Source organism: Erpetoichthys calabaricus, chromosome 18 (assembly GCF_900747795.2).
Source record: "Erpetoichthys calabaricus chromosome 18, fErpCal1.3, whole genome shotgun sequence".
In the NCBI taxonomy this organism is placed as follows: Eukaryota; Metazoa; Chordata; class Cladistia; order Polypteriformes; family Polypteridae; genus Erpetoichthys; species Erpetoichthys calabaricus.
The window spans coordinates 75073318-75097193 of NC_041411.2; the positions used below are offsets into that span (position 1 = coordinate 75073318).

Consider the following 23876-nt stretch of genomic DNA (forward strand, 5'->3'; position numbering starts at 1 on the left):
GAAGTGTGTCAGGAGACATTACTAGGGGTCCATCCTGCCTCCAGCAGTATGCATTTAAAATGCATCACTAAGACTGCCCGCTTATCTTTAGCCAAGTCAGAGCTTCTTAGTTCTTCCTTTTCGTAGTTTTAGTTTAGTTTAGTTTAGTTAAACTAAACTAAACTAGTAGTTCTGGTTTATATCTGGAGGGGAATGGCTGTTGTTGCCATTATTTGTTATAATATTTCTTGAGCCTTTATAACATGCTACATTTCCCTCTTGGGACAAATAAAGTGCTATCTATCTCTCTATCATCCAAAGAAAACCTTAAAAAATATCAGCTGAACTCAAATAAAAAAGGATGAACGAGTGCAAGACGCCTTTTTAAATACAGCAAATGCACAGTCACACGTAAGCAGGTTCATGGTGGTACCTTACTGTCCTGTGCTAGTCATGGAGTTACTTGTTAAGTCTGGTAGGACCAAAAGATTTACCATCATAAGGTACTGTATGTGATCATCTACTGACAGTATGAACTTTTCTTTAGGTTTCACCTTTAAAGTTACTGGCAGGTCTTTTACAGAAGCTTAGATTTAACTACAAAGACATGGCAGACTTAAAATCGGATAGTATAGGAAAATCAATAAACCATTATGTAAGTCTGAAGGGATAAAGCAGCAGTCAAAGTTGAGATATCAAAGTTAGGACAGTTCTTTCAGATGAAGAATGAGCACCAACACCTTGAATGAAGTGAATGACCAAGTGAAGTCACCCAGCTGGAAATTTGAATCCACAGATGAAAAGGCCATCGATAGACCGCACAGCATAATGCAAAAATGACTGCACAAAACGATTTTTTCATCGTCATTTGATGATAAACTAATGGAAATCAAAAATTATTAAACAAATTGTAGCAAAGTTTTGGACGAATAAACAAGAAACTTACATCCATTGTAGCCGTGACTATCTGATTCCCAATATTAAAGTAATCAGGTGGAAATTCATAGTTCCTCAAGTAAAACCCCATAATGTTTGAGAAGATTCGGGTCATGGTCTCATCACTAAATGCATTAATACTGCAGATGATAAAGTGACGGAGAAATCTGGACGTCACCGCGTTTCTGCCTCCTCCTGGCGGACCCATGGCAGAAAGAAGCTGCAAGTCGACTAGCGAGATCTTGTTGGTGTCCTTCAGGTCGTACCTACAGTATTCAAGGGGAAAATTAGAGAACCTGTCAGAGACTGAAATTCTCAGGGAGAAACCCGAGACCTAGACAGAGCGGAAAAACAGAAATAAACATTTTTCTGTAGATATTGTGAAGGAACACAAAATGAATATGTGACTGCCGTACAGCTCATTCATTCTCAGCCAAAGTTACAGCAGACATTCATTTTGTCATGAAACTGAAAAGAATCTGTCTGAATAAATTAAACAGAAAAATAATTAATGGAAAATAATGTACATTTTTTGTGTCACTGTGAAAAATGTTTTCTGTAACTGCTTGTCCTGATACGCATGACGTGTCATGCATACATGTCTGGGAACCATCTTCATGCCTCTGACGAGGTAAGCAATACCACTCAAGAACAGGAGGGGGCGCCGACTCTAACCTTTATCTTCCTCCTCTGCAACCAAGAAAAAGCACCCAGGAGGAATGACTGACCCCGCCCCACCACCTGAGAAACTCCGCCCCCATCTGGTCCCCAGAATACAATGCCGGTTCATTCCCAGAATGTGGCGTCAGATGTAAAACTGACTTTCCCCAAAAGGGCAGAGCTCCAACTGTGAACTGCTGCCAGAGAAATTGACGACATTGGTTTTTTAATTTTTTTTGAGCCATTTGCAGCTGTCTTTTGATTTATTATTATGCAGGGCTACCAGGCCACCAAGCTCTTTTAGGTATCTCCATCCCACAGAACATTAGAGTGTTGAACCTTCTAAGCAGGACTACAAATTTACCCAAGACTGAATATTTGTTAGGTATTAGACGGACAGAAAGCAATCAAACACTTCCCTTCTGCCACTGTTGCAAATTCAATGTTTCATTTTCTGCATTAACTTTAGACATGGACATTTGAATACAGGATTATCACTTTCTGCTCATATGTACAATGCTACATTTTAATACGTTCAGATTTCTAAACTGTTTAATTTAATACATGACCAAACCATTCATCTATTTGTCTCCCAAATCTCCCCCCCCCCCCCCCCCCCCCCCCATTTACAGGGCCAAGAGTCTATTCTGACCATTTCTGTGAGAAACACAGTAGCCGGGACTTGAGGAGATGCAAGTTTATTACAGAATGAAGTGACACCTACAAAAACACCCCACTCACACCGAGACAAATTTAGAGTCAACTATTAGCCTAAAACACACATCTTAAGAATGTGAAAGCAAATTGCCATGGACTCGCACCATGAAAAATCTCAATTTCAAGATTTGTGCTGTGCGCATTGCTGTTAGTGAGCCATAAACCTGCAGCATCTTGTTCAGCCATGAGGTCCTTGCAGCATGAGTTAGATGGAGAGCTCCTTTTAGTCAGAGTCCATCTCTGGACACTGTTAGAGTATCACTTCCTGGTGATGCCATCTGATCTTTCTCTATGTCAGCCCACATGTTTTCTGTGCACTGTCGCCACTATGGTCTAGCCTTACACAGTGCGAATCCCATCCTCGTCACCAAATGTTTCAGTGAATTGCAATGCAGCATCTCAATCTGAAACCTCTCAACATCTCAATCTGTCAACATTTCAATTTGAAAACTAAGAAGCTTCTCAATTTGCAGCTCTGTGATGTGGTAACCTCTATTAGTGAGCCACAAACCTGCAGCATCTGGCTCAGCCAAAAGCTCCTTCCAGCATGGAGAGCTCCTTTTAGTCACTCTGTCTCTACACACTGTTAAGAGTATCACTTCCTGGTAATGTCATCTGATATTTCTTTATGTCAGCCCATATGTTTTCAGTGCACTATCACCAATATGCTCTAACCTTCCACAGTGTGAAGCCCATCTTCCCCACCAAATGTTTCAGTGAAAAGCCATGCAGAATTTCAATTTGAAATCTCTCAACATCTCAATTTCAAAACTAAGAAACATCTCAATGTGAAGCTCTGGGCTGTGGTAACCTCTAATAGTGAGCTACAAACCTGCAGCATCTGGCTCAGCCACAAGCGCCTTCCAGCATGGAGAGCTCCTTTTAGTCAGAGTCTGTCTCTACACACTATTAAGAGTATCACTTTCTCATGATGTCATCTGACCTTTCTCTTTGTCAGCCCACATGTTTTCTGTGCACTGTCACCACTATGCTTTAGCCTTCCACAGTGTGAATCCCATCTTCCCACCAAAGGTTTCAGTGAATTGCCATGCAGAATTAGAATTTGAAATTTCTCAAGATCTCAATCTCTCAAAATCTCAATTTGAAAACCATGAAGCATCTCAATGTGAAGCTCTTTGCTGTGGTAACCTCTATTAGTGAGCCACAAACCATGACCTTCTGGTTCAGACACGAGCTCCTTGCAGTATGAGATAGATGGAGAGCTCCTTTTAGTCAGAGTCCATCTCTAGACACTGTTAAGAGTATTATTTCCTGGTAATGTCATCTGATCTTTCTCTATGTCAGCCCACATGTTTTCTGTGCACTGTCACCACTATGCTGCAGCCTTCCACAGTGTGAATCCCATCTTCGCCACCAAATGTTTCAGTGAATTGCCATGCAAAATTAGAATTTGAAATCTCTTAACATTTCTCAAGATCTCAATCTCTCAAAATCTCAATTTGAACACCAAGAAGCATCTCAATGTGAAGCTCTGGGCTGTGGAAACCTCTATTAGTGAGCCACAAACCTGTAGCATCTGGTTCAGGAGCAAGCTCCTTCCAGCATGGAGAATTCCTTGTAGTCAGAGTCCGTCTCTGGACACTGTTGGATTATCACTTCCTGGTTATGTCATCTGATCTTTCTCTATGTCTGCCCACATGTTTTCTGTGCACTATCGCCAATATGCTCTACCCTTCCACAGTGCAAATCCTGTCCTCGTCACCAAGCATTTCAGTGAATTGCCATGCATTCACTCCATTAAGCATCTCAATTTAAAGCTCTTTGCTGTGGTAACCTCTATTAGTGAGCCACAAACCATGAGCATCTGGTTCAGAAGCGAGCTCCTTGCAGTTTGAGCTAAATAGAGAGCTGCATTAGTCAGTCGCACAGAGGCTATCTCGGACCACTGTGAGCGGCATGCTTCCCAGTGACATCATCTGATCTCTCTCTATGTCAAACCCTACTTTTTCTGCACCATGTCACCATCTAGACTCACACCACGGAGCATCTCAATTTGGACGTCTGCATTGTGGTAACCTCTATTAGTGAGCCACAAACCAGCAGCCTCTGGTTCAGATGCGAGCTCCTTGCAGTTTAAGCTAGATGAAGAATTCCTTTAGTCAGCCGCACAGAGGCCATCTCTGGACACCGTGAGCTGCCAGTGGTGAGTCGTGACCCTGCAGCATGTACACCCCACCAATACAGCGGCTGGGCTGAGATATTAAGTTATTTCTTTGGAGTCATGGATAGCCACTGTGCAACTATACCAGTCTAATACTGTGTATATACTGTAAAATTAAATCAAATATATATCATACAAGAAGAGAAATGAACTTACCAGTGTCCATGATCAAAGAACTGCCTGAGCAGCTCAATTGGAGGCTGCGCACCGTAAGTCTCCAAGGCTGGCATGCTCATGTCATCCACGAAGACGATGCACTTCTTCCCCATTGGGGGTCCAAATACACCTTTGCGTCTCTTATCCAGCCTGGATATAACAATATTCTAAGGGGAAAAAGCAGCGTGGAGTTTTAACAATGGTATAGCAAACGTCATATGTGGAATTTTACTTTAAGGACTTTGCTAAACAGGACTTTCTAATGTACACTGAATGGCTGCATGTAGACCTCCCTGATAAGCACAGGGCACAAAACTGACTATAAATACCACCAGTGACTGAACAACTTTTATATTTATTATTTACAATGCTTCTTGTAGGGCACACCCTATTAAGTAACTGAAAAAGCAACAAATATTAAAATACAGAAAAATAAAAAAGCAACATTTCGTAACTTCATTAATAAGTCACTAACAAACATTATTCAATGGTTAACAGATTTTAAGTTTATGTTGTGATATGTGGCCGGCCGTTCATCTCGGCCAATACCCCCAGGCCGCCAGGTGGAGCCCTCCCTGCAGCATGGAGGTGCCCCGAATGCCAGCAGGGAATCCTGGACAATGCAGTTTTTATCCCCAACCCTGCTGGATGCCGTGGGGGCAGCTAGGGGACGCTGCAGGGAGGAACAAGGATTATTTGCCCTACGCCCCCGGAAGTACATCCAAGTCACATGGACAGGAGGAATGACGTACTTCCGGGGTGAAGAAAAAGGATTTTTATCTGACCCGGAAGTGTTCCTAGTCACGTGGACAGACAGGGAGAAACACTTCTGGGTCAAGGACTATCAAAGGACTGTGGGAAATCCCAGACGTCGAGCTGAGCTGGGTGGAAGGGTGGCAACGCGTCTGGGAGTGGAAGATTGTTTATTGTAGTGATTGATTATTAATTATTATATGAGTATTGTGGAGTGTAGGTGCTTTGTGCACTTTATTAGTGTCCAAATAAATAATTACTGGACTTTTACCTGGTGTCTGACGAGTAGTCTGAGGGTTCAAGGGGTCAAGAGTGACCCAAACTGTCAGAATGTATATCAAAATAGTTATAAATGTCACTAAATGACAACTCATACACTAACGGTCAGAAGTTTTAGAACATCTCAGTTTTTATGGAAATGCATGTAGTTTAATGTATTAATGTTTCATGAAATCGATAAAGGTGTAGAACAAATAAACAACGGCAAATAAAAACATAAGTCAAGGAATCATTAAGTATACAAAATGTTATTCAGATCTTTGATTCATCAAAGTAGACGCCTTTTGCGGATATAACATCTAAACTGTGGTAACCCTTTTGATTCAGAATGCCAGTCACCAACTCTGCCTCCAGCACAAGAACCCCACACCACCACACTTTCTCCTCCATGTTTGACAGTTGGTGTCACACACTGAGGAACCATCCTGTCACCAACTCGACGGCATACAAACACCCTGCATGACGAACCGAAGATTTCAAATTTGGATTCATGGGTCCATAAGACTTTCTTCCAGTTTGTAGTAGTCCACATCTGCTATTTCCAGGCCCTATTTATATGTCCTTTAAGGAATGGCTTTCTTATTGCCACTCGCCCTGTCACACCTGCAGCACAAAGTCTCCACTTAATGGTAGAAACTGACTGCTGCTTTTGTTGACCTGCACTGTTAAGCAGTGTTTGAAGCTGCTCTGCTGTGATGTGTCCATCTTGCAAGCTGTGACTTTGGCTCTGCCAGGTCTCTTCCTATCAGAGTTTCTTCCAGTTTCCAGTTGCCTCTGGATTGTGTAGGACACCACTGGACTCAGTGACACTTTGATTTTTGTTTTCTCTCATTGAAAGGCCTACACATCTAAGGGTAATAATCCTCTGTCTCATTTTGTTTGACAACCAGAAACTGTTAATGTTTTAATATGAATGGCGTATCAAGATCTCCTTTTGTTGTCACATTCACACGAATGAGAGGTGAGAGGACCGTGGTCTTGTTTGAAAATGTTTGAGAGGAGGGCGTGACTTGAAAAAATCTCAAGATAAAAGTCTAGTCTCACGGGACTTGAAAAAATTTCTCTTCCAAAAAGTCTCATCATGTCAAAGGATTTTTTTAAATAATAGAGCGATTATAATAATCATTATATTATTAATTAATATTTATTATTAATTGTTATTAATTACATTATTATTATATCATAATAATTATAAAATTATACAAAATTATAATTCTTATTATGAAGAAAATTCAAACTGAGCATGAATAGATGATCCCATCCATCCATCCATTATCTAGCCCGCTATATCCTAACTACAGGGTCACGGGGGTCTGCCAGAGCCAAACCCTGCCAACACAGGGCACAAGGCAGGAAACAAACCCCGGACAGGGTGCCAGCCCACCGCAGGGCACACACACCCACACACTAAGCACACACTAGGGACAATTTAGGATCACCAGTACACCTAACCTGCATGTCTTTGGATTGTGGGAGGAAACCCATGCAGACACGGGGAGAACATGCAAACTCCACCCAGGGAGCACCTGGGGCACGAAGCCTGGTCTCCTTACTTCAAGGCAACAGTGCTACCACTGCGCCAACCTGCCACCCATAGATGATCCCAGCCAATATTCTATCCATCCATTCATTTTCCAACCTGCTGAATCCTAACACAGGGTCACGGGGGTCTGCTGGAGCCAATCCCAGCCAACACAGGGTGCAAGGCAGGAACCAATCCCGGGCAGGGCACACACACCCACAAACCAAGCACACACTAGGGCCAATTTCAGAATCGCCAATCCACCTAACCTACATGTCTTTGGACCGTGAGAGGAAACCCACGCAGACACGGGGAGAACATGCAAACTCCACGCAGGGAGGACCTGGGAAGTGAACCCACTGTGCCACTGTGCTGCCTCCCAGCCTATATTATTTTAATAAAATGATCTTGCAGGAGTAACACCCAAAGTGTTGAGGAAGGGTATGGTTGTGAGAAGGGTGATCGTGACAAGGCTTTAGAAGAACCAGAATTACCTGAATTTGGTTGGCACTGGTGCGGGCAGAGAAGTTAATGAAGAAGGGCAGGTACTTGTCTTTGTCCAGATTATTCATCAGCTTGTCTTTCACATAGACGGACTTGCCAGTGCCAGTGGGACCAACAAATAAAAGAGGACTGCAAAGAGAAAAAGCGCATGGATTAAGATGAAATGAGACAGGCACGTCTGAGCGTTTAGTGTGCTTAGTATGATCTGCACTAAAATAAGAAAATGAAAAGGCTGTCAATGTCCCCTTTCATCTGTGAAACGTCAAGTTATCAATTAAGAATGCAAAATCCACTTGAGACATGTCTGAGATATTTCTACTTGCAACAAGATGCAAAATTGTCAGGAAACAAGAAAGATTGTGAATTTGGAAAATTAAAATACGTCTCTTACTTTCCGTATTGAATGCAAAGATCCATCAAATAGGTGTAGCGGATTGTGTCTATGGTGGGGACGATTATATCCTGGACCTTAGTATTCTTGTCACCCAGGGTTATGTTCTTAATGGATTCATTCCAGTGTAGCCAGCGTCCTCTACCTCTGAACTAAAAAAAAAAAATATTCTTCATACATTAAGTGCAATTCTTATTTAATGTGAACATTACACAAGCTAATTAGCATCTGGTTAAAACCAAACATATATTGTGCTTAGAAGGCTAATTTTTAACGTAAGTCCCAATCTTCTTCTTCTTCTGGCTGCTCCCGTTAGGGGTTACCACTGCGGACCATCTTCTTCCATATCTTTCTGTCCTCTGCATCTTGCTCTGTCACACCCATCACCTGCATGTCCTCTCTGTCACCACATCCATAAACCTTCTCTTAGGCCTTCCTCTGTTCCTCTTACCTGTCAGCTCTATACTTAGCACCCTTCTCTCATTATACCCAGCATCTCTCCTCTGCACATGTCCAAACCAATGCAATCTCGCCTCTCTGACTTTGTCTCCTAACCGTCCAACTTGAGCTGACCCTCTAATGTCTTCATTTCTAATCCTGTCCATACTCGTCACACCCAATGCAAATGCTGCCACCTCCAGCTCTGTCCCAATAATGATCACAAACGTCAGTCAGGCATTTTCTAACCTGCTTAGTCCTGAACAGGGTGGTGGAGGGTGCCGGAGTCTATCCCAGCTAGCATAGGATGCAAGGCAGGAACAAACCCAGGACATGGCGCTAGTCCTTTTAATTGTTAACACACTCACACGCACCTCAAGCACACACACGGGCCAATTTAGTGGCGTCAATCCAGCTAACCTGAACTTTGGACTGAACTTTTGGTTGAAACCAGAGCACCTCGAGTAAACCCACGCAGACACGGAGAGAACATGCAAAGTCCATGCAGGGAGGTCCCGGGACATGAACCCTGGACCCCTATACCCTGGAACCCTATACCACTGTGCCACCGTACTACCCTGATTATAAAAATCACAATAAAGAGGAAGAATTATAGCATATTAGCATAATGTATATTTTATAAAATAATATACTTCACATTTAATTTATAAAAATATATAGTAAATACTTTTTGCTCACATCCAAGAAAAGCAACAGTGGGCAGTATTTGTAGACTGTATTTTAGTTTGATTTAAACTGAGAGGACATACTAAAATGCTGCCTAAAGGTCGAACACAAACTTAGGCATGGCATCAGTACCCGTCAGCAGCCCCCCACCCCAGTAAGAGCATCTCGAGTGAGTCAATGCCATTTTGTTTCAAAAGTGCAGCAGCACTCCTTACCTCATAGCTGTAGTCATAGACCAGCCCTTTCTCCTCAAATGGACATTCCCATCTACCGACAGGGGCAGGGAGAGGCGATTCTTCATTTTTTCCAGCAATAAGGTCCCTTAAAAAGGCATCAAACTTTATTCTGCTGTCGGTGTCACAGCTCCCTCCAATGGACCAGATTAATGAGAATGCAAAAGCTGACTAAAGGAGAAAGAGAAAGGGGGGGGGGGGGTTTGTAAGATTTCGGCTTGACAAAAATAAAAACGACATTTTTTCCTTAAACTTTTAGCTCTCTGAACATTCATTAAAACAACGAAGAAACAGACTTGCAAAGGAGTGCTCAGGTCATCGCTCCTCAGTGATGAGAACTAAAAACGACCCAGAAATCAGAAACTGTCCGGTCATTATAAGGAGTAACTAGACAGGCGGAGTACCGTAAAATCTCGTATATAATGCACACTCGTGTATAATGCGCAGGCTGATTTAGCCCCAAAATTTTCAGGTAAGAAAAGAAATTCCAATATAATGTGCTCCCTTAACTTTTCAAGATTTTACGGCGGATGTTGACTTTTGGATAAAAGCGTCTGCCAAGAAAATAAATGTAAATGTGTGTGTTAAGCCTGTAGGTGGTGGTCCAAGTGTCCCCATTTGATACAACTAGGCTGTCAGCACACAGCAGTATAACCTTTGATTGATTTCATAGGTTTACCTTCATAGATTTTTAATTTAGAAAAGACAGAACATATTTAGCAATAGAAAGTAATGAGGTTTAATTACAGGTTTCTTTGGGGTTAATATGGGCTTAGTTTAAGCACAAGATACCAAAGTCAAATGGCAAAATACAAAATATGATAGACGTTCAAAAAGTTTCCGCACTTTTTTTAAACTCTATTTATTAAAAATTTCAAAAACAAACGACATCACTTTTCTACATAGTCACCTTCCTTTGCGATGCAAATTTTCCCAGCGTCGTACCAACTTTTTAATGCCATCTTTGGTTGAGCTGGTAGCCACTGATGCGAATCAGTTCCAGGGTGGACATCCGGAGCGCTCTCTGCATCCGTCACACTAGTACGGCCATTTTCAAACATTTCAATCCACTCATAGACGACTCCACGAGAGAGAACTTTATCCCCATACTGAGCACACATGCGGAGATGAATTTGTGCTCCAAGCACACCTTCTGCCCACAAAAAGTGGATGACAGAACGCTGTTCCTCTTTATAAGTTTGGCAGCCATCTTCACCACAGGGTGACAGTTCTTATACTAAACTGTAAAGGCAGCCGGCTTGCCAGACAGAACTCGTCACATGACACTCTCAGACACGACCAATCACTACTCCTCCCTCCCGCCTTCACCGCTTTCAACAAAAATATAAAAGTGCGGAAACGTTTTGAACAACCCTCTGAAGTTGGATCAAAAAGTCTGGAACACCCTAAATAGCGTTGGTTATGTTGTTGCACACTTTCATTAAACTGAAGAGCTTTAGTTTAATACGTATTGTTCCTCAAAATCCCTATTGCTATGCAGTTGCTGACACTTCTGGGTGCGTTCATCCTTCCCTCAGTTCTTTTTTTTTTTTAATTTTATCGATATTATTGCCATCATTCCATAAAAATAGATCAATTTTTATAAAAAAATAGGATTGAAAACAAATCATCCCCCACCCCTGAGAAAGAGAGCATGGCCAGCAGACTAAAACTTAAATTATCCATCCATCCATCCATCCATCCATCCATCCATTATCCAACCTGCTATATCCTAACTACAGGATCACGGGGGTCTGCTGGAGCCAATCCCAGCCAACACAGGGCGCAAGGCAGGAAACAACCCCCGGGCAGGGTGCCAGCCCACCGCAGACTTAAAATTAGTAAAAATAAATAAATTGACGAGTTTAGTAGGCGGATACAGATAAATAGAGAAGAAAAAGAAATGGGGAGAGAATCTACTTCCTCAGGGCTTTAAGAGCTTATTCTAAAATATTATTGATTAGATCCTGCCAGATTTTGAAAAAGTTCTGCACAGATCCTCTAAACGGGAATTTGATTTTTCCCAATTTCAAATAATATGTAACATCAGTTACACACTGACTTAAAAGAGGATAGTTAGGATTCTTCCAGTTTAGCAAAATAAGTCTGCGTGCCAATAGTGTAGTGAAGGCGATCACAGTTTGTTTGTCCTTCTCCACTTTAAGACCATCTGGAAGAACACCAAACACAGCTGTTAATGGGTTAGGAGGGATTGTGACACCAAGGCTGTCTGAAAGGCATTTAAAAATTTTGGTCCAGAATGATGTTAATTTGGTGCAGGCCCAAAACATGATGACCCAGTGAGGCTGGAGCTTGATTGCAACGTTCGCAGGTTGGATCTAGCCCTAGAAACATTTTGGACCATTTTAAACGAGACAGATGTGCTCGATATATAATTTTGAGTTGAATAATTGTATGCTTTGCGCATATGGAGCTCGAGTGAATTTTCTGCATTGCTACCTTCCATTCCTTTTCTGATAGGTTGAGGGAGAGATCTTTATCCCATTGTCCTCTTGGATCTTTGAAAGGGAGGGACTGTAAAATATTTTTATATATTGCAGAAATGCTGTCCGAGTCCTCGAGACTGAGCAATATTTTTTCCAGCATAGACGAAGTTCTGACCAGTCTCCCTGTCCCTGCCACTGACAAGCACACCCACAGTTTGGCTCTGGTGACACGACAAAAAAGAAACAGCGAGTGTCAGACTCACGTGGAGGAGAAACAGCACGGGAGACATGCGGTGAGACACCTTCGGAGCCAGCAAGTATAAAACCGGAAGGGATGTGAGAACGTTGTTTCGAAAATAACGACAGAGTCTGAGAAGCAGGCTTTACGAGAACGTACTTGAGTGAGGAACCGCCGGTAACACACAATGCAGCGGAAAAATAGCTGAAAGTGCACATAGGGAAAGATTTTTAAATTATCCTGTCACCCGTTTTCTAGGGCGGAGTAGCGGCTCTGAGGTTAGGGACCTGCATGGGCAGTCGGGAGGCTGCTGGCTCAAATCGTATAAACGCCAGAAGTGACTCCAATCCGTCCAGTGCTTGAGCAAGGCCCTTAACCAGCAATTGCTTCGTCTTGGGTATGATGTTAACCTGCATTCAAACCCTGAAAGTAGGCCCTCCAACCTGAAGGGAAAACCTGGGGGTCTGGTGGCAGGACTGGCACTCCAGCCACCATATAAAAAAACCTCCCACTGTTCTGTTCCATCTGAATCAGTGTGGTGTTGAGGTGCCACCCGCTGCATGGCTCCTAATCTGGGATGCCGAGGTGCTTTGCCATGTGGTGGGTGTATCAGCGCCTGCTGTTAACCTCCCCTGTCTTCGACAGGTAGCGTGGCTACTATTTAATAAATTTGCAGACCTTTCTGAAAACATTTAAACTTTGTCGTCTTGAGTTATTGAGTGTAGATTGATGGGCAAATATGGAAAAAAAATATCCATTTAAAATTAAATACGCAACACAGTAAAGTTAGCAGAAAGTGAAGGGTTCTGAAGATTTTCTGAATCCATCGTAGAAGACGTTTTTGATTTCCTAAGAAGATAAGAAAAGTTTAGTGCTGTACTGAGAAATTTCCACATGTCGGACTGTAGTCATTTTTTGATGGCTGTTTTTTCTTAAATTACAACCAGTTACAAAGTGGAGACAAGCAGTGGATGACAAAAACAAGTACGGGCTGAAGAGAGCAGCTTAAAGCGAGGCGTCCAGCCAGTTTTATAGTTGGTAAGAGCTACCATCAGAAAGCATGGCGTTTAAGAGCAGCACTGCAGTCAGAGGTGACCCTCAATGGCTTACGTTCACAGTACCAAGGAACCTCTAGACAGTCCTAGTCAACACGTCGTTTTTAAGAACCTTTTCATTCAGCAGAGGTGGTCTTGTGCTATATAGATAGACTGAGCTCAACGACAGATAATTAAGAAGTCGGAACACACAGAAAGGAACAGGAGAGCCGAGGACTTGACTGGCATTGAAGGAATCGGTCAGGGTCTCTCTTGAGATCATAGATGGGTGAACCCGGTTTGTCCAACTTTTTTTTTTCCCATATTATAATAAATAATAATATAATAAAGCGTTCCAGGCGTTTCTGAAATTACCATTGTCCAGAAGCGTAGGTTTTTGTTTTCAGGGTCTTCTCTCACTAAGTCTGCAATCAGCATCTCGAAAAGCCGCGTCAGTGACACCACAGTGTTACTGTTGGTTGTCGGAACGAGTTCCTGAAACAGATTAAAATATGAAACTGTCAAACAGGAATATGGCATTCAATTCAAATAGTTTTTTTACTTAAAGAAACATTTGCACAATTTTATTGTTAGGTGTTAAGAAAAAAAACCAAAAAAAAACCAGTTTGAACAAATTACATTACTCATTCGAATGAATTATTTTTACTTCTTCCTTGACTCTTATTTCAGCAGTACAGAACTCCGTTCTGTTTTAAGTTATTCAGAGTATTATTATTATTTTTCCCCCTTGCAGTCCAGTTCTTATTACGGAGACCCGTATGGTTTTCCTGGCGTACATTTCAGAGAACCGTAAGTGAACTGTTAGGTGTGCGTTAAAAGCATTGAACCAGAAGAGGAACTAGTTGGAAGACCACCATAGGTGAATGGTTCTTTTGAGGAGTCCTAAAACGAATTTTAAGCATACGAGATGCTTTGAGAATGGACTTATGGAATTTTTTTCCAAGAACATGATATTCTGGAGTCAGTGGTGGAAACGTTAATAGAAGAAAGTTAAGTTTAAAATCTAATTGGGAACAGCACAGAATGGACTGAAACTATTGGCTGGCTAAACTTGACTGGTTCCGGTTCACTAAACCAGGGCTCGCCAGCACCGGTCCTGGAGGACCACCCTAACCCTTTTTGGAACGAGTGTCCTGTTTGTGCAGCTGATTAACTTCTTGTGAAAACATTTTAATTTTTTTTCATGTTGCCCGTTAAATTAACACATATGCCTTTCGGACCTCCAGAGAACATGCAACAAGACATAGTCTGTGACTTAATCATAGCACCTACGTGCAGCTCTCAATACTCAAGAGATATTTGTTTCAGTGCAGACCTGCAAACCAATTTTGTGCAACACCTACATATTAGTGTTAGTCAGAGATCATTCATTGACCTCCTTGGCATTAACCGCAAGCCCCTCTCGAATCAGAAATTGGTGCCGTTGTGTCTATCCAGGGCCAATGCTGTGAACTCACGGTGTGAGTGGCCTGAAGATACGGATTGCCTTTTTGTAAGCAAGCGATAGAGGCCAGGTACCTTGCATTGCTTTCGGAGAAATCGAAGTGAAGGAGGCACAATCCACTCAAAAAGTCCAAGGAGCAGAGTCCTGATCTCCTCACGATGGAAAGACTCAGGAAGAGTGTTTATCCAGGATTCAATGATAGGCATCCATCCCAGCTGAGAGGGCTCCATATAAATCATTCCACAGCGGCTCACTGTTGCGGGCTGCAGAAGACCAGAGAAATGAAGTTTAGTAGAACATTCACCTGATAGCCACATAAAGTTATTTGAATACATACCGAGGCCTGGGACAGGTCCATCGCTTCAAAAATCAGACTCATCTGAGGAGACATCTGGATAATCTCCCCACTCATGAGGCACAGCTATGTTTGGATAAAAAACAGAACTTGTCAATTCTGATAGTAACATTCTGCCAGTGGCATACATTATCATGCACAGAGAATGCATGAGAAGAAAATTAAATTGAACAAATAATAATAAGACAGTGAGGGTGGACAAGGATGGTTGAGAGACAAATGGTTGATGAGACACCAAAGACAGGTTAAGACTATGACGTTCTAAGACAGTAGGGTTTCAAAACAGGAACAAAAATAAAAATAATTTGAACAGCTGTAATGCCATAATCTTATATATAAACATCTATGTGTGTGTGTGTGTGAGTGTGTGTCTGTCCGGCCCGGAAGTGAGAGGTGGTGTTGGGGTAAGAGCTCCGCCTCCGAAGAAATGGAAAACTCGCTTAGCCACTAATAACACAAGCGAGGCCAGCACGTCAGCCAAACGGAAGCTCAGAAGAAAGACAAAGTCGCTTACCCGCTAACATCGACAAAACAGTATTCCTTTAACTTTTCCTCCCGCCACTAATACACAAACGTCGCGAGCACTTCGGCAAAACAAAACCTCCTAGGAGAATAGAGAGACTCCCAGAGTCGTTCCTTTCAATTACTTGACATCTCTACACTTCAATTTTTTTCTGAGGATTTCAATAGTTTCTAGGCCCCTGGGCTTTTTACAGCACGGGCTTACACAGCTAGCGTGGTTGAATCTCTTGGCACAAAGTCTCATCTTGTGGGACTTGAAAGTATCTCTCTGAAAAAGTCACGTCTTGTTCCAGGCTAAAAAGTCTCATCCCAGGATATTTTATATAATAGAGAGATGTGCGGTTGATTAGGATTTTTACGGCAATTTCTGACATATTGGACAGATGGTCTGTCAACATAACGCAGAGTCCGCTGGGAGGTCTGTTAGCCAATTGGAAGTGATTGGGAGAGTTCTGAGGAGATCAGATAACGGTTTGGACTTATGAGCAAGAGGTGAAGCAAATGAGTACAGGGGATGAGGGGATGAACTTGAAGAGGGGAAGAGAGGGGGACACCACATGTCCCGAGCACATCCCTCAGCTGAAAAACAGAAAAAGTAGGAAGTGGAAGGGTTAGGATCAAAGGGGAAGGAACACCTCCAGCCATATCTCCTAGCACAGTTTCATAACACTGACACCAAGGGGAGGAAAACATTTAATATTTCATAAATATATGGAAATGCATTGTACAACATTACAGTTTATCGAAGTTCCAAGCCTAATTCTCTCATTTTGCATCTGTCAGGACTGCAATAACATTTTAAGTTAGCTGTCGGACTTCCTGAGGGTTTCCATTTCCATTTTAGAATGTGACTTCTCTGTGGCTAGCTAAAGAAGAGTTATGGTGGCCCCGAATTGCAAATGGCATAAAATTAATACAGGTGATGGTCTAAAAAAACAAACAAAAATCAGAACGTTGGCAGCATTAAGAAGGGGCACATACAAAGTATAGGGGGGCAGCATTTCATTGTGTACTTGACAGAAAACATACACTGGATATGAATTTCACATTAGAGAAGGCTAACTTAATCCCGTAACTCATGGTAAATAGAAGACCCTCCTGACTTAACCATCTGTTAAAATAACAGCTTTCACCCACCTTTTTATTGTCATCTAAGACGGTGTTCATGCTCTCAATCCACAAAGTATCAATTGGTCCATCAAAAACAACCCACTTGCGGTCAGGAGTTTCTGCGGAAGCAAACTCTCGGAATGTGTTGGCGACAATTCCATCAGTCCACTGTAGAACAAGCAAAATGGCGTTATTTGTATAATCCTTGACTTTTTAAATAAGACATGCATTGTACAAAAGACCATTTAAGGACTTGTAAATCTAAATTTCTATTTCATCCAGTTAGGAGGACACAAAGCACAGAGCACACCTTGGTACTCCCTTCTCCCACCACACAGAGTGCTTCAGAAATATTACGGTTGTAAGAGCCAGTCTTAGAAAGTTAACGTTTAATGTTAAATGCATATCGTGCTTGCTTATTTTCTGTACCTGTAGAATGTTAGATTTTCATAGTAACTAGGATATGGTATAGTAAGTTAACAGAGATGGACCTTTCTTAGCTGTATCTGTAGACCGCAGTGTCAATTAAGCCAGCTGGGAAATTGTCTTACTGCTAGCATGGACTGTTAGATATATTTGCAAATAGGAGATGGCATGCGGTTTTCTGACTGGGTCTAACGTGCCTAAAGTACGACTGTATGACCAAACTTAGGGAAATGAAACAAGATTTATAAGCCTTAAACAGAACTTTTCTTTTCTTTACTATATGAATTTTTTTTCTCTATTTTTGTGTTGTGGAAGATGACTCGGACACAGACAGGCAGACACGTTCAAATCACCCAACACACGTTTGTTTTCCATATTTACAAGTGCACCACAAACCCCAAAGTCCCCAAAAGTCCCAGGCCCTCAAACAATGCCTCGTCTTCCTTCAGGCCGCCTCCTTCACTCCTCGAAGACCTTGTCCTTCCTTCTCTCCTGACTCCAGCCCCTGAACGGAGGGAGGCAGCCCCTTTTATAATCACCTGGATGTGCTCCAGGTGCCTCCCGACAATCTTTCGCCGGCACTCCCCAGTGTGGCAGAAGTGCTGAGGTCCAGGGCTCCCTAGGCATTGGGGCGCCCCCTGGCTGGGACCACAGGCCCCTACAGGGTTGAGCTTCAAAGCTCTGTACCCGTGGTCCCCATAGCCACAGGGCGGTCACCCTCACGTGGTCTGGGGGAGGCGTAAGCCCTCCTCCGGTCCTCCATACGTCAGATTTTTATCTGTGGAATTATTTGATCATGCGTCACACTGGTGAAGCAAACTAAAAGCTGCAGAACTTTGGTAATTTTGGATACACACAGCTATAACGGCAATCTGGAACCTTTTATTATTATTATTATTATTACCATCTTTTTTCATTTTGCTCAGTATGTGCGGATTGCTTTTTATTGGGAACGCACCAGGTTCCTTAGGACTTATTGCATGATGGTCAGGACTTTGTGAAGCGGGTGAGCAGTTCCGAGGAGAATGATTTTCTGCAGCGGAGTAGGACTTGCTTTACTTGACAGTTCTTCGAGATATTTTTGGAGATGTGGTTAGACAGCTTCAAGTGTTTAGATTACAACCAGAATTACATGAGCCTTTGTGTTCCACATACGCAAAATCTCAATCTTGAGGTCTTTGTATTTGCTTAGTTTTTCTACTGCTGAGAGACATCATGTCCAGTCTGGAGGGTCCAATGGTACATTCGGTGTTCACGGCCATATTGCACATTTTCCTGTTCATCCACTACACAACAGGCTTCCAGCACAGTACCAGCACTTGGCATCTACAGGAATTCTCAGATGACTCGTCCATCATAGGCTGCGTTAATAATGGAGACGAGTTGGAGAGCAGGAAATTCGTGGAGGGCTCTGTCTTGTGGTGCAGAGACAACAACCTGCAACTCAACATCAGCAACACAAAAGAGCTGGTGGTGGATTTCCAACATGCCAAGAAGCCTCTGAGAGCAGTCACCATTCAGGGAGAAGCCCTGAAGGTGGTGCAGAGCTACATGCCCCTGGGTGTTCACATGAACAACAACCTGGACTGGTCTGACAACACAAGAAGGGCCTGAGCAGAATGGACTTCCTGAGGAGACTTGGGTCCGTTGATGTATGCTGGAAATTTTCTACCAGCCCATAGTGGATAGTGTGGTGGTCTACTCTATGGTCTCCCAGGGAACCTAAGCTCAGAAGAAATACAATGCATGAACAAGGTATCATGAAAGCCATCCTGCCCCCTGGACACTATGGAAGCTGTTGTGGAAAAGATGATGATGATGGCAAAATTGGATGCCATCATGAAAAATCCCTTCCATGAGGTGCTGTCTCTCTGAGCACTTTTAGCCACAGAAGGTTCATTCCACCACAGTGTGCTAACAAGCACCTCTCGGGGCTCTTTACTGCACTCGGGTATTAGGCAATTCAATGCTTCCACCTGATGTACTCATTAAAGTTTACTTATTTATCCATGGATTGATTGATTGGCTGTAGTATTTGTCCTGTGAGTCTGTATCCTTGTTTTTTATGTTTCTGTTGCTGTACGCTTTCGAATTTCCCCATGGTATTAATGAAGTTTACCTAATCTAATCTAATAATGGTGGTATCCTCCGTCTCGATGGCCTCTTCAGGCTGCTGATCATACCGATGATCAGGCACAGGGAGGCCCAGCATTGTCCAGTGCAGGTAGCTATCCATGCCAGTGTGTCAATGAGTGTATTTTTGTTTTGGTACAAGCACTGAGCTCCCCACAATAGTATGACTGATGTGCTCTTCTTGTTGCTGGCATATCCTGTGCTTGCTATCAACACCCATCTGGACAGTTGTGAAGCCAACCCGGACACAGACAGATGCTGGAGGCACAAGTGCAAACACACAGGACTTTTATTTTCTTTTTCCTCGTGGGAAACGCCTTCCCTTAAGATGCAGTCCATTAAGCACATAGCAGAACACAATACTCTCTTTCTTTCTTTTTCTTCCTTCCTTCTCTTCTCGCTCCACTTCTCCCAGCAAGCTTCATCTCCCTCCTCCCAAGTCTGGCTCCTGGAGTAGAGCCAGAGGGCTGCACCAAACTCCAACTCCCATGGAGCCCTGCAGGAGTCCTAAGCACCGCTGCAACCCAGAGGGGCTCCCATCTAGCGCTCTGGGTGAGGTAACGCTCTGGCCACGCTTGCTCCCCTCGTCCTCCCAGCGTGGAGGCTGGGCAAGGGCCCCGGCCATCCACCACACAGTATTCTTCTGAGGACAGCGTGTGTTAAGTGCCTAATCCTGAGCAGCCATGAGGAGCCTCTCTGTCTAGTTCTTCAGCCCATCACCTCTCACAACCACTCAAAGATCCATTTCTTGTCGACATACTTTTTCGATGTCTGTCTATAGAACTGTCCGTGCAGTGGTTTCCATGAGAGGTTGTTGATTTTTTAGTGAAGCTTTCACCCTGCTCTTGATGGCCTCGAGACCAGATAATGTTGTCTGGGGACAACTATCAGACTTCAAGTATCGATGTTCGATTTCTTCGTCTAGTTTCACAAGAGAATACTTGCTTTTTTCGTGCATATTTATTGGTCCCAGGCTTGATGTATTTGATTAAGGCCAACAATGGTGCCCTTGTATGTACTCTGTAGCTCAACGAATCCATGGCTACCACCTTTTCTGGAGATGTACATTCATTTTACATCTTCTTTTGGGTGTAGATGACCCTACTTAGCAAGTAGCTTTCTAGTTTTCATGGGTCTCCTGCTCTCTCCAGTCGATGATCCCAAAGTTGTACTGTGAACCTGGAACTGCTAAGTGGTGGCCTTTATGAAGTTATTATCATGGAAGTGTTTTCATGTTATTTTGGCTCAATTAAAAACAAGGGTTTCGTGTAAGTGTTAGCAACTGTTGACGTGCCCTGTATTACCCATCCAGTAGATTTCACGTAGCCAACTAACTTTCCTGCCCCAAGAGTTCAGAAGACAAAATTAAAAGAATCCAAGCCAGTTAAGTATAAGCACATTGACACATTATTATTAATTACCTCATGTGAAACAGGGTCAAATTGGCCAAAAAGCTGTCCCATCGTAATAGACTTGGGATTCACAGTCCTGAAAATAACCTTTTCCTCTCCTCCGTAGTCTCGCTCATTCATTAGAGACAGAGTATCTGCCAGCACGTGCAAAACTTTGGTTTTTCCAGCAAACGGCTCCCCAACCAACATAAACCTATTAGGAAATAAAGCAGGTGGTGCTACAAATTGCCAGGATAAATGCGTCATGTCAGACTACAGATAATCTCAGACTTAATAGAATTCTGGAGATGGTGACAAACATGGTATAAAGTGTGGTGATTATGGGAGAACACTGGCATGGTTTTCATGAAGACTGAGACAGGATGGTTTACTACTTTACCTTCATCTGTAATACAAGTGTGTGAGGATGATGAAGGTCAGTCCTCATCAAATTCCTTCTCAAACTTTGGAATTGTTAACTGGTAACAAGCCAACACTACACAGCATATAAATCACAAATGTGACATGAAGAATACTAGACAGAAAAGTTACTGATAAATACTAAAATATGACCAACTTAGGAACTGTAAATTTCTATATCATATGTCATGTTTCACAAGATAAAAATCAGAATGAGATCTTGGCAAAAAGTTAATCAAACAAAGCAAGAAAATCAGTTTTACAAAAGACGAGAGTCAAACATACCCGTGCCTGACAATCATCATTTCGTAAGTCTGGATCATTTTCTCCAGGAAATTAGTCACTGGTTGCACATTGTGGTTGGCACAGCACTCGTTGGCACAGGCTAGGAAAAGCTTTATGAATAATGCAGATAATTAATAGCAGACAACACATAAGCAGGTCATTTAAAGCAATGGTTGAAATGACATACTAATGACCCATCAGCCAAAGAAAGTTTTGGTCATACAACAGGCCATCAAAGTTCATATAATCTAAATATGCAAAATATTCTTTGGCTGTTTTAGAAGAACAAACGATACATTTACATCTAATTAATTAAAAGACGAATCCTCCAGCCTACCTTATAATCTGCAACTGGCAGTGAGATACCAGGAAACAAGTCGTTTGTGATCCCATTGAAAAGGGGAATGTCGTGGGACAGGAACTTGGGCTCATTCACATCCTTGATGGAGCGCAGAAGCTAAATAGACGTCAAACAAAAAGATATTCCTTTATGTATACCTTCACATAGATGCTTCTTCTCAAGCTTACAGACATTAAAGAAGCCCTGAAAATGAGCTTTAAAATGGTGGAGTGCAGCCCAAACTCAAAATATGCATACAGTGTCACGCATGCCCATCAGAGCATCACCTTCCAGTTTTATCAGAGCTTAAGTAACACCACCCCAGGGTGAGAGGGGGCGCAATCGCCAGCATCTTTCACTAACATCTGTCAACCTCAACAGTGAGAAAACACCCATCAATGGCGATTGACCCGTCCCTAATGGCCAGCGGGCTATAAAAGAGCAGATGCCCAGGAGAATGTCGTCTCAGATCAGAACTCGCTTTATGATCACCCCGCAGCTTCGGACGTCGACAACATGTTTCACTTCCATGACGAGAACTCTAAAATCTCAATTTAAGTTCATGTCAATTTCTAACTGTTTTTACGCCATTGAGTGTTGTTTTTGTTTGAAGTTATTGTGTTGAATTAAAAGGGGTAATTCGGCTGGCACCCCAACACTTTGTAGACGTGATGAGTGCCCTTCCAAATCGTTCACAATGACTAGTGAGTGAAGGTGGATATTGTTTGAACAGGAGCATTAAGAAGTTTACAGTACAGAATTATAGAAGGGGGGTTCACTACCATTCAATATTAGAGTATATAGAGAGAGAGTGTATTATTGTTATTATTATCATGGTTTCTATTTTCTGCTTTATCTGTATGCATTGTAGAGGATCCCACAGCTGCTTTTTTATGGTGTAGATTTCAAATCTTCTTCTGTAAAAAGCCAAATTTCCCCCTGGGGACAAATAAAGTTCTATCTATCTACCTATTATGTAGTGCCTTTAATTTCCCATCTATCTATCTATCTATCTAATATAGTGCCTTTAATTTCCTATCTATCTATCAATTATATAGTGCCTTTATTTTCCTATCTATCTATCTATCTATTATATAGTGCCTTTATTTTCCTATCTATTTATCTATCTATCTATTATATAGTGCCTTTAAATTTCCCACCTATCTATCTATTCTTAGAAACCACAAATTTTACAAAAAGGTCACCTGATTTGTCAGCGCTTTAGCATTCATATCTGCACATTTATATATTTTAATTCTATTCTAGGTGACCCAAAATTTTTTGAATGGGGAAACTAAGATATCAAAAAATAGCATCACCTACTGCATATTTAAAAAACGTATGACTACATAATTAATTTTGCAGTGGAGATAAGTGGAGTGATAATGTATATAGGATGATAAATAATTAGTAGGTTCTCTTTATTTGTAAAATTTTTTATATCTTTTTATTATAACATTTCACAATGTTTAAGCCGGTATGTTTATCAGAAAAGACTTTCACATGCAGGTAGCCCCCTAGCTGAAATTCCACACCAGGAATTGACTGGCCAGCTAGCCTGGGGGAATACAGGTAGCCTGATGAAAGGACGGGCTGCCTCGCACTAAGGAGACTCGAGTTCGCTTCCTGGGTTCTCCCTGCGTGGAGTTTGCATGTTCTCCCCGTGTCTGTGTGGGTTTCCTCCCACAGTCCAAAGACATGCAGATTAGGTGCATTGGCGATCCTAAATTGTCCCGGGTGTGTGCGTGTGCCCTGCAGGTTGCTGGTGCCCTGCCCGGGGATTTGTTCCTGCCTTGCACCCTGTGTTGGCTGGGATTGGCTCCAGCAGCCCCCTGTGACCCTGTGTTAGGATATAGCAGGTTGGATAATAGATAGATAGATAGATAGATAGATAGATAGATAGATAGATAGATAGATAGATAGATAGATAGATAGATAGATAGATAGATAGATAGATAGATACTTTATTAATCCCGATGGGAAATTCACAATGACTGACTGACTGACTGACTGATGAAAGGACATGAACAAGCCAGCAGAAGGACTGAACTGGGACAGCGTCTACCTGAGATGGGTCATTAAGAACTATACCCCCAATGGTCTGTCCCTCTCAGCTACTCCATTTATGCAGAAGGCCATGCTGTTCATTTCTACCCTTCCATCCAGGGGATATCCAACACTTTGACACAGAGACCAGTCAATATGCTAAGACAGAGCACTACTGTATCTGGTAGCCTATTATCCAGGTTGTGTTAATATTATGTTTCCAACAC

The 23876-nt window shown here is 42.4% G+C and overlaps 1 protein-coding gene across 1 annotated transcript in view; it reads right to left on the bottom strand.

Moving 5' to 3' along the window:
- Nucleotides 1-23876, bottom strand: part of dnah12 (dynein, axonemal, heavy chain 12) — a 182417-nt gene that overhangs the window by 90872 nt on the left and 67669 nt on the right. Inside the window, exons 30-41 of the mRNA XM_028824412.2 lie at nt 21601-21720; nt 21264-21373; nt 20589-20772; nt 16636-16776; nt 14959-15042; nt 14696-14884; nt 13532-13651; nt 9420-9608; nt 8080-8231; nt 7679-7817; nt 4631-4797; nt 926-1181 (exon numbers count right to left, since the gene is read on the bottom strand). Coding sequence (XP_028680245.1) covers nt 926-1181; nt 4631-4797; nt 7679-7817; nt 8080-8231; nt 9420-9608; nt 13532-13651; nt 14696-14884; nt 14959-15042; nt 16636-16776; nt 20589-20772; nt 21264-21373; nt 21601-21720 — 1851 coding nt within the window. The remainder of the gene's footprint in view (nt 1-925; nt 1182-4630; nt 4798-7678; nt 7818-8079; nt 8232-9419; nt 9609-13531; nt 13652-14695; nt 14885-14958; nt 15043-16635; nt 16777-20588; nt 20773-21263; nt 21374-21600; nt 21721-23876) is intronic.